Below are 14,725 nucleotides of genomic sequence, written 5' to 3'. Positions count from 1 at the left end.
CCAAAGGAGGGAAACATCAATAGTCCAACCAAGACGCCAGGGTAGAGGACAGAATCGTTAAAGACCCCTACCCCAATAGAGGAAACCAACAAAATATATTCAAGAATGGAAAAGAGGTATCAGGTATCATCATAATCAGGCGTCACGAACACGCGCCTGTCGCTTTGCGGTGCCAATGTGGGTGTTGTGTACTTTGGTGGCGAACTTCAAGCTAGTCAAGGTCTCCGACATGTGCGCCTGGAGAGGACTGACCATAACGAACATGAGAGTCTTAGAGTTTCCACCCAAGGAGAATTGGAGCAAGTAGGTGAGCTAGAAAATGAGTTAGTACCTAGCGAAGAAATAACTGTAAAAGAAGCATACCTTGCTGTTCCGGTATGGGATGTGACCTCCCTCTTTTCCTTGGCCGAGAGCAGAAATCACATCGCCTAGAGAGCTGAGACTACGGTTGATGTTTTGTGTCTCTTTCAGACGCTCTCCAGTCGCCCCACTGTGGCTCAGACGTTCGCTTCCTGCCAAGTCAACGAGGTTCAGCGTGCCTTCGCTGCGTTCTCCAGTGATGTGGTTCTGGCCGGTGAGCTTGAGAATGAAGACAGAGTGAGACCGCGAGGAGCGCTCGTTGGCCTTGGTCGCTGCTACCGAGCGGTTGGCATCCGCATTTTTGAGAATAGTCTCAACCATCTCGGGAGAATCCAGATTGACAGTTGTAATGTCGGTGATAGTAGTCTTGCCCCGCTGCATGTCATGGCGAATCTCATGCTTCTTCTTATCCAATTCATCCGGGTTGCCCAAAAGATCATTGAGGTTTTCGTTGTAAACTTCGACAAAGTTACCGGCCATTGAGTACCGCCAACCCTTCTCTTCTAGACCTTGCGCGGTCTCATAAATCTGGTGAACAGCACGAGGAATCATGCCATCGGCCGATGACATTGTATGCGTCTTGCCACTACCAGTTTGGCCATAACAGAAAATGCAAACATTGTAGCCATCCAGCGCGCTCTGAACAAGCTGGCTAATCTCATCAAAAACCTCGGCGTTCTGGGTGGATGGATTGAATACACGATCAAACGAGAAAGTGTTGTTCTTCCGGTTAACTGTTCCAAGGCTGCTCCTCTCTTCGGGGCCAAGGATATTAATCTCCTTCCCATCATCAGTTTCATCGGGATACTGCATGAGGGTAAGATCGGAGGCAGGTTCACTCTTAAGTGAGGGGCGAACTCGGCAGAACACGCGGATGTTGCCTTTGAGCTCTTGCACTTGGTTATGAAGTTTGCGCCGGAGTGTTTCTTCCCTGCGCAGCTTCTCCTTTATTGCCTCTGTCTCGGCAAATGCGTCCATCATCTGCTGGTTGCACCGCTCAAAAGATTTGGACTGTTCCTCCCGCCCACTTTCAAGGAACTCAATCCGTGCCTTAAGAGCACGAACTGATGATTCCAGTGTAACACTGTTGCTGCTTGTGGTATCCAGATTGAGCTTGAGTTCGTGCACAATCCTTCGTTCGCGATCGAGTTCCGATTTCAGGGTCTGTAGCCCATCATGCAATGTTGTAATTTCGCGGTCCTTCCTTTCCAATTCAATTTGGGACTTCTGTGTATCAAGTGCAGACTGGGAAGTTAGCTTCCCGAGCGCGCTTAGTCGTGCTGCTTTTTCGTCTTCAATCTCACGATCGAATCGTCGCTTCAGGTCGCGGACCTCCTCTTGATGTCGGTCAGTGATTGTGGCAATTTCTCTTCTATTTTGCTGTTGGACCGAATCCAATTCAATGCGCTGGCGCTGGCCAAGATCATCCATGGCGATTTCATACTCTCGCTTGTCCTCTTTACGCGCCTGCTCTGCCGTACGTAGCTGATTGCGCAGGGTATCTAATTCCACGCGCTGGGTAATATTGAGTTCTCTCAACTCATCCCGAGAGGTTTCGAGGTCGTTGACTGGACGAAAGGGTTAGATTGGTTTCAATATAGCCCTTATCCGACTAAACTTACTTCTTGACTTGTACATATCAACCGACTCCTTCAGACCAGAGCTTGTTTGGCCTTGTTGGTTTACCTGAGCCATAAAAGTCTGCATCAATCCCTCCATGCTCTTTTCGCGGGAGGCTTGATCCCATTCCGGGCCTGAGATATTGTCAAAATTTCTGATCGAAGAACCTTTGGTCAAAAACGCGGGGTGGGAGGATTTCTTGACAATGCGCCGCTGGGAATGTGATGGGGTCCTGGAGGGTGCGGTAGGGGCGGTAAAAAAAGACGAGGAAGAGGAGGGCTGGGCATATCCGAGTGACTTTGGGGTGGTAACATTGGAAACATTCCGAAATGGGGTACTGGGCAACACGGGGATAGTTGCTTGGTTGGAAGGACTTGGGGAAGAGACAGATTTCTCAGACAGGGAGAGAGCTGCCAATTCGCCAACCCCATTCCAACCTTCATCCAATCCGGGGGACACAGTTCCAACGGGGCAAGAAGGGATACGAGTGGGAGATAAGGGAAATTGCGGCATACCCTTTCTTTTTCCTAGCACACTGGGAGAGACGTCTTCCATATGGGTATCCAACGCGCTCGCTGCGCGCGGAATCGATGCGCCAACGGGTCTGCGGCCGTTGAAGGATGATTGATGTCGGGACATGGCCGATGCTGGCCGCGTGCCGGGGCCGACGGTTGAGGAAAAGGTGCCATTGGTCGCACGAGAAGGAGGTGCGGTCGGCCGGGACACGGTGGAAGACGAGTACGAGCTACCACGGTTATGCGCCCTGGTCGTAGTACTAGGCTGTCGGGTGACGGATCCAGGTCTCTTCGTTTCCGGGTTTGCGGTTTTTGGACGGGTTGCTTCTGGCGCTGTCAGTTCATGTTGCGCCAATGAGTCAGTGTCTTCCATACGCGACATGCTCATGGCCTTGTTTGCGATTGTACCTGGCGCCATGATGCCGGAGCGCGAGTTGGTCGTCGCGGAGGTGGCCTCCCGTAGGCCGGCCTGTGGTAGGCGCGTCCGAGTGGACGACCTGGTTCTGGTCTGAAGATGGTTAGTTATGCTCCCATATCCTCTAATGTAACAGAAACTCAAAGTGGGGTATTCACTTTGTTTTCACCCTCCATATTGGGATTTGTTGACCGCCAGGTTACCGGCGAATAGAGTATCCGGGCGAGAAGGAGGAGCTCACGTCCAGCCACTGTCTGTGTTGGCCGCTGAGACTTCAAGTTAGCGAGTTGAGATGAAATCAGAAGGTAGATGGCATACCAATGGATGGTCTGGGCAGTAACCTTGGAAGTATGAGCATCAAATGAGCGCAAACTGGTTTCTGGAGGGACGAAATGCAAAGTAAACAAAGAATTGCTGACTCAGGTAGGTGTATGACGCTAATCCAAATGAGGTAATAGCATCAACTTTGTTGTATTGGTATTACCAAAAGAACTGTATTTGAAAATAGCACGTGATCATTTCAAGTCCAAAGATGAACGGCTTCAATGTTCAAAATGAAAGAAGAACACACAAAAGATCAGATAGTACAATACCCTAAGGACATTGACTGCTGTTCTTTGTTAACTCCCTCTGAAACTGTTCCAAAATTAGTTGACAATTCGTGGGGCGCCTTTGCCTCCACTCGAATTCCCGAAACAGCGGCAGCCCCAGTAGCCCCGTTGCTTGAGCTTCTCCAACGTCTCTTCCACCTACTCCTTTTTCCTTACTCTACTTTTTGTTTGCTTAACCTTTTTTATTTGAATACTTGGTAATCATGTCCGGGCGTTTTGTTCGTTCCTCTAAATATCGTGAGTTACGTCTACAATCCAAAATGCGCCTCCCCGCTGACCGTTACAGGCCACGTCTTCGGGCGATCGACGAGAAAGGTAAGGGCTTACCTCCTATTACCACCCCCCGATCTCCTTTTCTGACTTTTGCAGGATCAATGTTACGATAACCTTCGAGTCTCCCGAAACGCCTGGGATACCAACCTTCTTAAGGTGTGTGTTTTGCCTTCCGCATCACCCCTGATATCTCAACTGGCGAACCCGGTCTTACGGTGCATCTAGGTCAACCCGAAACACATTGCGGTCAATTGGGAAGCAGGTGGTGGTGGCGCTTTTGCGATTATCCCTCTTGAGGAACGGGGCAAGCTCCCTGAGCGCATCCCATTGTGCCGAGGCCACACTGCTGTCGTTTTGGACACCGACTGGTAAGGAATTCGAATCCACAACTCCCGCGCGGCAACCAACTGAAACCCTGCAGGAACCCTTTCAATGACGACCTGATTGCCTCGGGATCCGATGACGGCAAGGTATATTGCGACCAACAACAGCTATCAGCCTTGCGACTGACAGATTCCAGGTTTTCCTCTGGCGGGTTCCGGAGAACTTCACCGTTCGACCTGAAGTCGACGCCGACGACATCCAGGATCTCGCGCCTATTGGCAAATTGAGTGGCCATCCTAAGTACGAATATTTGACCAAACCTGTTATCGCCTCATGCTTACCCCTCCCTGCAGGAAGATTGGCCACGTGCTTTTCAACCCCGCGGCAGAAAACGTGCTGGCCACGGCCTCGGGCGACTATACCGTGAAGATCTGGGATATTGAAGCCGGTGCACCGAAGCTCACGCTGAACATCGGCGATATTGTGCAGTCGCAGTCGTGGAGTGCCAACGGCTCCTTGTTGGTCACCACCTCGCGTGACAAGAAGCTCCGCATCTGGGATGTGCGACAGGAACGTCCAGCTCACGAGACCAATGGCCACACCGGTGCCAAGAACAGCCGAGCTGTGTGGCTGGGAGAGCGTGATCGCATTGCGACTACCGGTTTCTCCAAGATGAGCGATCGCCAGCTGGCGCTCTGGGATATCCGTGCCGTGCGGGAACCCATCAACGGTTTCAAGACCTTGGACGCCATTTCTGGCGTGTGCATGCCTTTCTGGGATGACGGAACTAACATGCTATACTTGGCTGGACGAGGGTGAGTGTCCATGATTAAACCCTTATGTCTTCGCAATTTCTGATAACCAACAGTGACGGAAATATCCGATACTTCGAGCTTGAGAACGACAAGTTCGAGTTCCTCTCGGAGCACAAGTCTGCCGACCCCCAGCGAGGAGTTGCCTTCATGCCCAAGCGTGGCGTGAACATGCATGACAACGAAGTCGCTCGTGCCTACAAGACTGTCAACGATCAATACATCGAACCTGTCTCATTCATCGTCCCCCGCCGATCCGAGACCTTCCAGGACGACATCTACCCGCCCACGGTTGGAGTGACCGCTGCCATGTCTTCGTCCGAGTGGCTGGGTGGCAAGGAGGCACTTCCTCCCAAGATCTCTATGGCCAGCCTATTCGACGGCGAGGGCATCAAGGAGGTGTCGGGAGTCGAGGAAAAGCCTACTGGCTCCATTGATGCCCCTGCGCCCAAGCCCGCCGAGACCCCCAAGGCCCCTGAGCCTGCTTCCCCTAAAGCCGCCCCCGAGCCGGTCTCTCAACCTACTCCCGCTGCGCGCCCCGCCCCGTCTATGAAAGAACAAGGTGCTTCAATGGCCGCCATGGTGAACAAGTTTGCCGATGGCGAAGAGGAGGCTACCGTCTCAGACGATGATGACTCCAGCTTTGAGGAGGTTCCCAAGCCGGCTGAGCGTCCCACTCGCCCTGCCGCTGCCGAGTCTGCTTCGCCCCGTGTCAGCAGCCCGTTGCGGCCTAAGGAAGTTGAGACAAAGCAAGTTGAGGCAAAGGAAGTTGAGACAAAGCCCCAACCCACCTTGGTTGTAAGTTTCCCGTTCCCTGTCGGTTTGTATCAGCTGCTAATTATCCTAGTCCTCTACTGTCCCATCACTCGCTAGCGAGACCCCTTCGCCCACCACTTCCATCCCCAAGAACGACATCGAAGATATTAAGAACCTGATTGCCGAACAGACGAAGACGATTGCTACTCAGGCACAGCAAATGCAAACACTGACTGCTGAGATTGAGGCATTGAAGAGCAAGCTGAACTAAATAATGTGGTCTAATTTCGGTCTCTGGGAGACTGCTTGGTCTAATATTATCTAGGTACATTCATTGTTGGGAGATTGTGCTCCGGATTGAAATCATACGGTGTTTTGACGTATATGAGGCGGTGCAGTGTGTGGATAAGTTGTTATTTTTTTGTTTCTTTTTAGCGGAATTGTCAATACATTTGCCTATTGAAATCAAAATATGGATATTATGTTCACTGAATGGCGAGAATGGCGGGAATGGCTAGTCCTCTTAAGGTAATCTATGGTTGTGTATAGGACCATCCCATCATGGATTTTGTTGGCTGAAAACACCATATTCCATATAGAGTAGAAGGAAAAGACAGAAGATTCCTAATAAGACTTGAGAGAATGGCTATGCGCAAATGAATACAATAACTAGAACATCGCTAGAACACTATAACTAACTAGTTGATAGGTTAGTTACAAAAATCATAACTATAACTAACTAACTAGTTATGTTTAATCTTAGGTATACTTAAAACGAAGCACAGACTTCTATAGTAGCTTTGAAACATTCAAAAAGTAAACTATGTACATCAATCCTAGAATAAGCATCTGGAATTTGGATTGTATTCACCTGGGCATTGATCCTTCATACTACCGTCCTCGCCCCTCCATGGTTGGTTGCCTTTAGGGCTCAGCTCGGGGTTAATAGCAATAAGCTAATAGTATAAAGTTTGATAATATGTTGCTAGGTGATTTATTTGGACTACTTTTTGTCAATCGTACTTGGTTCCAATGTTCTATTAAAACTTCGATAATTGGGATTAAGCAATCTATAACGTCGTGATATATAGCAGGGATAGACCATGTTACTAGCAAGGGGAAATTCATTTTCATTTTTGAAGGAATTATCACAACAAGACAGAGAGATAAGGATGGAGAATTCATTTTCATCATTTGGAGGTTCCTTCTCTCTATCCACAAGAACATTGAAGCCATTTCAAATAGCCTACACAAATCCCATATCTACTGTTGAGCAGGCTCACATCCTAACTCAAGGAAAAATAACAACATGCAAGACAAGTGAAAAATAAACCGTTGACGCCATATCCCATGATTTTGTACGGAAGGGAAGAATCAAACTCCAAGCTCAGAGTTCATCTTCATACTTGTAGTTGATGCGACGGCCCGCCACCACACGGTCCTGCCGGCTATCACGGCGGCGGCCAGACTTGGCCTTTTCACGGTGCTGCTGTTCACGTTCAAGGCGCTCCTTATTGCGTGCTTCGCGCTCAAGAGTGTAAGGGTCCTTATCAGGTTCGGTTCTTTTGGTTGAGACTTCGTTCGTGTCCCGACTACGGTCCTCATCGCCACGTTTCACACGACGGGCTTGGGGACGGTCGCCGCCGGCGGCGGACGGGGATCGATCGCGGCGAGAGCGCTTGCGATCACGCTCACGCTCACGATCACGATCACGATCGCGCTCCCTTGGTCGGTCTCGGTCGCGTTCTGAAGTCCTGTCTTTATCACGGTCGCCATCACGGCGACGTTCGCGATCGGAATCCCGGTCTCTACCACGACGGTCGCGGTCTCGGTCGCGATCTCGGCGGCGAAGATCTCGGTCTTTTTCTCGTGATCTGACGTCTTCGCGGCGGCTGCCCCTGTCCTTGGTAGAGCGGTAGGTGTTGCTGATTCGGCTTGCTAGATCGCGCGATTCTGGGGCTTCAGAGGACGATTTGGTCCTGCCATTAGACCCGTCTTTCTCTGCGATCCTTTCTAGGCGACCAGAGGGACGGACATCGCCATTTCGATTTGAGCTGCGGCTACGGGTGCGGTGACGGCGGGAGCGATGTGAGCGATGGCTGGTTCTTCTATCTCGCTCCCGATCACTGTCGTGATGCCGGCGTCGCGAAGATGGACGAGAGGAAGTGCGGGATGGAGAGCGAGAGTGACGGGTGCTGCATTGTAACTCATCAACCCGATCTAGACGTTTAGTTTCTGTTCCATGCCGACTGTCACGGTCATCTTCAGTACCATGGATAGATGGTGAACGGGGGCGAGAAGCTAGAATCTGTGAGGGAGATCGAGATCGAGACTGCGCACGTTGGGACGGGGCGTTGGATGTAGCCCTTGTCTGATTGTCCTCAGTGGGTTCACTACTAGTAGTTAGCATTTATATTATCAAGACAAAGACAAATGAGGAAGGTCTCACCAAGAAATACTGGCTCGGCCCTGAATCTGGAAGCCGCGCTGTCGTAGTACGCTGGTGTTGGGTAGCCCCTGCCGCATGGCACGCGGAGCAGCTGGAGCGCCTTCGACGCCTGGCCCGCGCTCTTGTCCATACCGGCCATACCTGTATTGGCCATACCCATTACTCATATGGCCGTATCCAGGCCCAGTTGGTACGGGATTATCAAGGCTGTCAATGGTGGGGATTCCTTGGGGTTGATCTGTGGCCTCTGTCGGGATATCGTCTAGATTACCCGGCATATCAGGTGCGGTTTCACCTGATTCTGGAGTCTCATTTGTTTGGATATTACCTTGAGCATCCATTGGAGTACCGTTGGGACCATTAGCCATGTTTGGGTTCTGGCTGGGATAGCCTGAGTTAGCACCCTGACGGTAATGACCTTGCATGGGTCCAAAGCCACCTCGACCGGAGCCAAACTGGCCACGGCCGCGACCTCGGTATCCACCACGACCATAACCGCCGTAATAGCCGGACTGGTAGTCTGAATGAGAAGGGTAAGCAGACATATTAGACCCGCCAAATTCTCCTCCATAAGGAGGACCCGTGCCATTTGCGAAAGCATTTGGATTGAATTTATTTTGGCCGCCTTGCCACATATTGTTGTTCTGTTGGGATGCGTCCCATCCTAACGATCCATACATGCCCCCGTTGTAGTTCATCCCAGTGTTCATGCCCATGCCAGTCATGTTCATTCCGTACATCCCCTGATTTGCCATCGGGTCCATCCCCATGGGCATACCTGTGGAAAGAGATTAGCAAGATCGAAATGTCAAATTTTGGTAATATTGAACTTACCCATCGTGTTCGGGTAATTGAACATGCCAGCCATGAAGGGGTTCATGTCGTTTCCGTTCCAGCCCATCGCGGGGAAGTTTCCGGCCATGTTTGGGGCCATCGAGTTGGTAGCGGATTCTCCAGGAACCTCCTCCGGAGTGGGAGCGGGTTCTCCATTTAGGGGGTTTCGTTGACTGCGGCAGCTTCAGTCATGGACTCAAGGGCGGCTTCGGTGCCGTTGAGTTGATCGGCAGTTGCCTCGGGCTATACATATAGGGTCAGTTTAGAAAATTGGAGTGTAGGATAGCAGTATAAAATTACCTGAGCTGGCTGATCGGCCGAACCTGGGGCATTTGGCTCTGAAATGCTCTCTCCAACTGTGTCTGGGGCTGGTGTGTCTAGTCCCAGCTCTTGAGGCATTGACTCAGCAGGCTCCGTAGGATGCGGAGATACAGGTGCCTTGGTCTCCACAGCTATTCCTAGCTCAGCTCCATTTTGATCAGGCGCTGCATCCTTGACAGGTATTTTTGTATCCGCAGGCGTGATAGTAGATGGTGTTGGAGGCGCTGCAGATTGGCGGTCCTTTTCCCGCTTCTTTTCTTCGGTGCGCAGGAAAGCCTTGAGAGTGGTCCGCAGAGCTTTATTGGGTTTGCAGAGATCAGGAGAGACGGGGGTATGTGTGCAGACAGGACATGTGTCAGAAAGGGAAGCTTGGCCTAGAACAGAGATCAGATTAGGTACGATTTGCGACAGGTATGAAACATTATAACATACAGGTCTCGCAGATGGACTGGTCACAACAGGGGAGACGGAATGCGTTCACTGCCAGCTTATTGCAGATGGCACATCGTAGCTTGAATGGGATCTCATCTTGGGCCAGGGTACTGCAGAATCATTAGCATCATCGTGAATTTTTTGATCGGCATGTCAGTACTCCATACCTGGCAATGTCCATGAGACCGGGGACATCCGCCACCGCCATGGCTGGGGATGGCTGGAGATATTAAATGACCCTGACTAGACAGAGAGCTACAGTGACATGGCTTCAATGCCCGGTAAGAAGTGTAGAAGTTGATGCTTGAATTTGGTCGGAAAAACTATTTCGCCGAAGTTACATGTCAGAGCGAAGTAAGATCCGGCGGGAAACTAAGAGATGACGTGGGGCACACAAACAAGGTGCATTGTACGGAGAACGGAGTATGTTGTAGACGTGTAGATGTGATGAGACCCTCAGATTAGATCAAGTTATTTTTGGCGTTCATAGAAGAACAGCGATACTCTGATGGTTTCATCTGTTTCAACTCGACGTTTTTGGATTTATCGTCATCGGGTATTTTGGGTATTTATTCTACAGGTGCCTAGTAAAGGGGGGAGGGGGAAGAAAGGAGAGAGAAGTCAACCTACGATATACAAGAGGCAATATATTTGAGTAGTTGGATCTGACAAAAAGAAGACTGGGAGAGTACAAAGTAACTTGAACAAGGGGAAAAGATAAAATTAAAGATGAAGAAGAAGAGTGTGGGATATAACAAAGAGAAGAAGATGAAAAAGGGTGAAAAATGTTAGTTTTCGTTCAAAAAAACAAAAACAAAAAAAACAGACCAAAACAGTCAAAACCGGTAAATACATTACCAAAAAAAAAAACGACGATGGGAATTTAAAAAGGACAGCGACGCCCGAGTCGGTCGTTGGATTCTCCTCTCCAGGGAGCTTGGGCCACCTACCTTTTTTTTCGCGATTCCACTATAATTTTTTTTTTTTTTAATTTTGTTCTTTTTGAATCATGACAGAGGACAATTATCGGCCTCGCTCTCCTGATCTATCACTTCCTTCTCCTCAACAAAACGCGCTTGCGAGTCCAATTACATCTTATACATCGCCTTTCTTCAACTCATACCAACCATACCAACTCCCAAATCCAAGTCGCGTGTCTCAACAATACGTTCCACCATATCAGCCAGACTCGGACATGGCCCGTCGTTCAAGCCGTCTTGCTCAGTCCGACCACACCCCTATCCCCGAACCTATGCCCGAAGCAATTCAACCCATGCCCGAAATAATCCAACCAATCCCAGAGCCGATCGCAATGGCACCAGTCCCCGCCGCTGCGCCGGAGATGGATGAAGAGATGCCGCCGGTGCCTCCAAGTGCGGGGATTGAAGTAAAGACCAAGTTTCCTGTGGCGCGCATTAAGCGCATCATGCAGGCCGATGAGGATGTCGGCAAGGTTGCCCAAGTGACACCGATTGCTGTGTGTAAGTACACTCTTTGCACTTCCCTTCGCGCATATTCCCTATGCATTGCAAGAGAGATAACTGACTAGACACTTCTTTATAGCCAAGGCTCTTGAACTCTTCATGATCTCTCTTGTCACCAAGGCGGCACAAGAAGCAAAGGATCGTAACTCAAAGCGCGTCACGGCCTCGCATCTCAAACAGGCCGTCGCCAAGGATGAAGTGCTTGACTTCTTGGCAGACATAATCGCTAAAGTCCCCGACCAACCCACTAGCCGGAAACACGAAGACGACGGGAGTGATCAAAATGAGGGTCGTCGTAAGCGTGGCGGGCGGCGACCGAAGGATGAGAGTGATTGAGGTTGACCCGTAAATGATTTGACGACAGCTAGATGGAATGGGTGTCAAGGCGCATAAATTTATGGAGGTTGTTTTTCTTTTAGGCGTTTAAATAGTGGGAGGCAGATCTGGGAGCGCATTTATCTGTGAATATCTTGGTTCTTTTTGGGGCTCGAATGACTTGAGCCCCCATATGCGCACGGTCTTTTTATTCAACGAACAGGGCCTGGACTGGTATCTTTCTTTGTTGGAATTTGAATGTGTATGGCTGTAATTGTATAAATCTTGAATATGCATGTAGTATAAATAATCTTCGAAGTTGATGGCCCGTATGGTTGTAGTTGTAAGGCGGCGATCAGCGCGATAAACACCGTCTCCACTAATCCTCGACCCCCGTCACTTTCACCCTGTGAGATCATGCTGTCCTCGCAGAATGGACTTTGTACGTGCCCCTTTCTTCTTTATGAGTGTCTACTAATGGAATAAAGTGGTCTCGTCTTATCGGCGGCTCGCGCGCGCTGTCCAACAAACCCTCCAAGGCCACCTCGCCCACGGAACGGCTGACTGCCTTTAAACGCGCCTGCAATGCCCTCCAGGTATCGATTATACCCATTACCATAAGTCCACCAGCTAACCCAATTGGTAGCAAATATGGCGTTCCACAAATACTCCTTCTGGCGAACAATCGGTTGCGCACGCGCGGACATATGTTGAACGACTCAATTCGATTCTGAGCGAGGAAGCCCGCGGGCCCGCACCGCACCCTTGTGTTTCCTATGCAGCATCTTCTCAGGTCTTTGTGACAGTAACCAAGCTTGCCCTCTCCTTCCACGATGAAGGAGTCGTCAGATCAGCCACGGTATTCTTCGACACGCTGATCGATGCCGAGGTGGATGGGGTTGTGGACAACCGATTGTTCGCCCGCGCGATGGTGGATCTCGTCCGCCGTGCTGAGAAGACTTCGGATGAGATCGAGGGCCGACTCGTTGAATTGCTATTTGGTATTGCCAACAACATTCGTCTGCAACCTGGTATCCTACCCGCGTGGTTTGTGCCTCGGGTATCATCCGTCGCCCAGGATAGCGATTCCCAAGCCCCAAGTGGGACGGAGTTTGCAGGAGCTACGCGGAAGGATGAGTTCCCTCTGTTCTACCTGCTGGTGGACTATGTTCACCACGACGGGCGTGCTGGCGACTTTGCTCGAACGGGGTTGCTCTACCTCATTGAAACCGCATCGCGGTCTAAAAACTTAGAGAAGTGGCTGATCGAGAGTGATCTGGCTACGCTCATGGCCACTGGACTGGGTGCATTGTACAGCCAGCTGGGACAGTAAGTTTGGTTCTTTGATCGATGTGAGACAGTATACTAATCGAACAAAGCTTGTCATTTGCTCCCACCACCGAGGACGATAATCTCCCTCACATTGTTGTTTTATCTGATCATGCCAAACATGAGACCGCTTTACAGCCAACACTAGATCAAACAATGGATGCATTCATGTCCTATCTGTTGTTTTGGCAGGATACAATCGACCACTGCAAATCAGCCGAAGTGAACGACACGTTACTAGACCATTTCCAGGTGCTGTTTTTGGAGCAACTTTTGTGAGTGTACACTCGTTATCCTTCTCCCTCTGGGATAGAGTCACCGCTGACTCTTACAGGTACCCTTCGTTGTTAGAATCATCAGATGTAGCTGGTGGCTCGACAGCAGCAGTGCTGACCTACATGTGCCGCATCCTCGACTCAATCGATCAAGGCGAATTGGTCCATCGGATATTACACTTCTTACTTGCGTCTTCCCCTCAACCTGAAGAGCAAATGGACATGTCCGCAAGCCGACGGAAGTCCCTCAATGTGCTAGCTGCGTTGGCCTCTGAAGCGGCTCAACCATCGCCGTCACTATTCAATCTTCGCGACTTGGCCCTACTGGGACTCCAGTCATCGAACTGTCAAACGGTGTTAGCTACACTACGCCTTTTAAACACTGTTCTTCAAAGACATCATCTATTTGCACGGGCGCTGATCCATACCATTCCTACCCAGCCTGCAAATCAACGCTCCGTTGGCGCTTTGAATGCCGAGCTAGAGCAACTTTTGACCATGGGAACGTCCCTCGTTGATGACCCTACACTGAATGAGTCGTATGACAACTATGTTGCAGATGCGACATGTGTCCTTGAATCCCGCCTGTGTCTGCCCATCTCTTCGATGGATGAAGACGAGGAGACGCTACCACTACCATTACAGCTCCAGCAGGACGATCCCATAGTGCAGGCCCTTTTCGGGTGCCTTGAATCTTTCTTTACGAACAGCGTCATCGTCAATCTAGCTTTAACAGGTGTGTTCATGAGCCTGGCATCCTCACATCTCTTCTCCTTGGACGGGTGGGTGTTGGTTGATCCCAACCAATACGAGACCCCACGCGAAGAAAACGACGATGGATTTGAACACGTTCATCAGGCCTACCAGGCACCAACTTGGCCTGCCACAGCTGCTCCTACATTGACATTAGCACTCCAACAACTCGTGAACCAGGTCCGACAATGGCAACGACAACTCCCGGACTTCGATGTACTGGTCGCTGCCCGGCGTGAACTCTTGCACCAGGACGGTCGCCCACAGACGCCGGACCAATCGCGAGAGCCCTCGGAGTACCCGGAATCCTCAAGAAATCGCTCGCGCCCGTCATACTCGGGTTCACCAGATGCCTCTACCCTAGCTTCCCGTGGCCGGTCTCCGTACCCGGCCAATTCGCCCACTATGCCTTCTAGTCGGGATCGTGATGAGTCCTCTGTTCCTCCAGACTCGCGCGGATCCTCAAACGCCCGAGCCGTGGCCGCTGAGGCTCTTCGTCAGCGCCTTTCCATGCCGTTCCCGCCTGAGCCCACGGATCTTCAGTCTGCATCTGCTGAGGAGGGAGCCTCAGGATCAGAAGATACTAAGGATGCCCCAGTTGCCACTCTTGGTCATGTACTGACAAATGTGGTGATTCTTTATGAATTCCTGCTGGAGCTGTCGGCGGTAGTACAAGTTCGGGGAAGCTTGTTTGAAGAGGCAGGATATGATAATTAAGAAAGGGGGTGCTTTTTTTATATATATAAAGGGGGTATACCTAGAAATCAGTATATTGTACTTTATCCATTCCTGAAATCCTGAATAATCTATCAAAAACATACCAAGGATTTGATATGCAAAGAATAGT

General features: G+C 50.4%; 6 protein-coding genes across 6 annotated transcripts; 3 read left to right on the top strand and 3 right to left on the bottom strand.

Moving 5' to 3' along the window:
* Positions 1 to 135: 135 nt before the first annotated feature.
* Positions 136 to 3,086, bottom strand: N7516_003870 (putative kinesin family protein (KlpA); the record flags this gene model as incomplete). Its single annotated transcript, XM_057216590.1, has 4 exons — positions 136 to 312; positions 364 to 1,928; positions 1,983 to 3,003; positions 3,069 to 3,086. The coding sequence occupies 4 exons, from the start codon at positions 3,084 to 3,086 to the stop codon at positions 136 to 138; spliced, it is 2,781 nt and encodes a 926-aa protein (XP_057078473.1).
* Positions 3,087 to 3,694: 608 nt separating this feature from the next.
* Positions 3,695 to 5,957, top strand: N7516_003869 (coronin; the record flags this gene model as incomplete). The annotated part of the gene is made up of 9 exons (XM_057216589.1): positions 3,695 to 3,758; positions 3,808 to 3,836; positions 3,891 to 3,950; positions 4,020 to 4,162; positions 4,216 to 4,264; positions 4,315 to 4,418; positions 4,472 to 4,933; positions 4,987 to 5,728; positions 5,778 to 5,957. The coding sequence occupies exons 1-9, from the start codon at positions 3,725 to 3,727 to the stop codon at positions 5,955 to 5,957; spliced, it is 1,803 nt and encodes a 600-aa protein (XP_057078472.1). The 5' UTR covers positions 3,695 to 3,724.
* Positions 5,958 to 7,073: 1,116 nt separating this feature from the next.
* On the bottom strand, positions 7,074 to 9,069 carry N7516_003868 (uncharacterized protein; the record flags this gene model as incomplete). The annotated part of the gene is made up of 3 exons (XM_057216588.1): positions 7,074 to 8,079; positions 8,136 to 8,913; positions 8,970 to 9,069. 3 exons carry the CDS (start codon positions 9,067 to 9,069, stop codon positions 7,074 to 7,076), a joined length of 1,884 nt encoding a protein of 627 aa, XP_057078471.1.
* A 56-nt stretch (positions 9,070 to 9,125) lies between these two features.
* Positions 9,126 to 9,976, bottom strand: N7516_003867 (RING finger protein; the record flags this gene model as incomplete). Its single annotated transcript, XM_057216587.1, has 4 exons — positions 9,890 to 9,976; positions 9,723 to 9,832; positions 9,270 to 9,664; positions 9,126 to 9,212 (listed from the first exon to the last, which is right to left on the bottom strand). Exons 1-4 carry the CDS (start codon positions 9,928 to 9,930, stop codon positions 9,126 to 9,128), a joined length of 633 nt encoding a protein of 210 aa, XP_057078470.1. The 5' UTR covers positions 9,931 to 9,976.
* A 755-nt stretch (positions 9,977 to 10,731) lies between these two features.
* Positions 10,732 to 11,542, top strand: nctA (negative cofactor 2 transcription regulator complex subunit BUR6; the record flags this gene model as incomplete). The annotated part of the gene is made up of 2 exons (XM_057216586.1): positions 10,732 to 11,203; positions 11,286 to 11,542. The coding sequence occupies 2 exons, from the start codon at positions 10,732 to 10,734 to the stop codon at positions 11,540 to 11,542; spliced, it is 729 nt and encodes a 242-aa protein (XP_057078469.1).
* A 412-nt stretch (positions 11,543 to 11,954) lies between these two features.
* Positions 11,955 to 14,595, top strand: N7516_003865 (uncharacterized protein; the record flags this gene model as incomplete). The annotated part of the gene is made up of 5 exons (XM_057216585.1): positions 11,955 to 11,963; positions 12,010 to 12,117; positions 12,168 to 12,850; positions 12,901 to 13,125; positions 13,185 to 14,595. 5 exons carry the CDS (start codon positions 11,955 to 11,957, stop codon positions 14,593 to 14,595), a joined length of 2,436 nt encoding a protein of 811 aa, XP_057078468.1.
* Positions 14,596 to 14,725: the final 130 nt, after the last annotated feature.

Source organism: Penicillium verrucosum (genome assembly GCF_028828655.1).
Source record: "Penicillium verrucosum strain IBT 35672 chromosome Unknown utg000001l_segment0_segment0, whole genome shotgun sequence".
In the NCBI taxonomy this organism is placed as follows: Eukaryota; Fungi; Ascomycota; class Eurotiomycetes; order Eurotiales; family Aspergillaceae; genus Penicillium; species Penicillium verrucosum.
The sequence above is the reverse complement of the archived record's forward strand: the minus strand, read 5'-3'. Positions and strand labels throughout refer to the sequence as shown.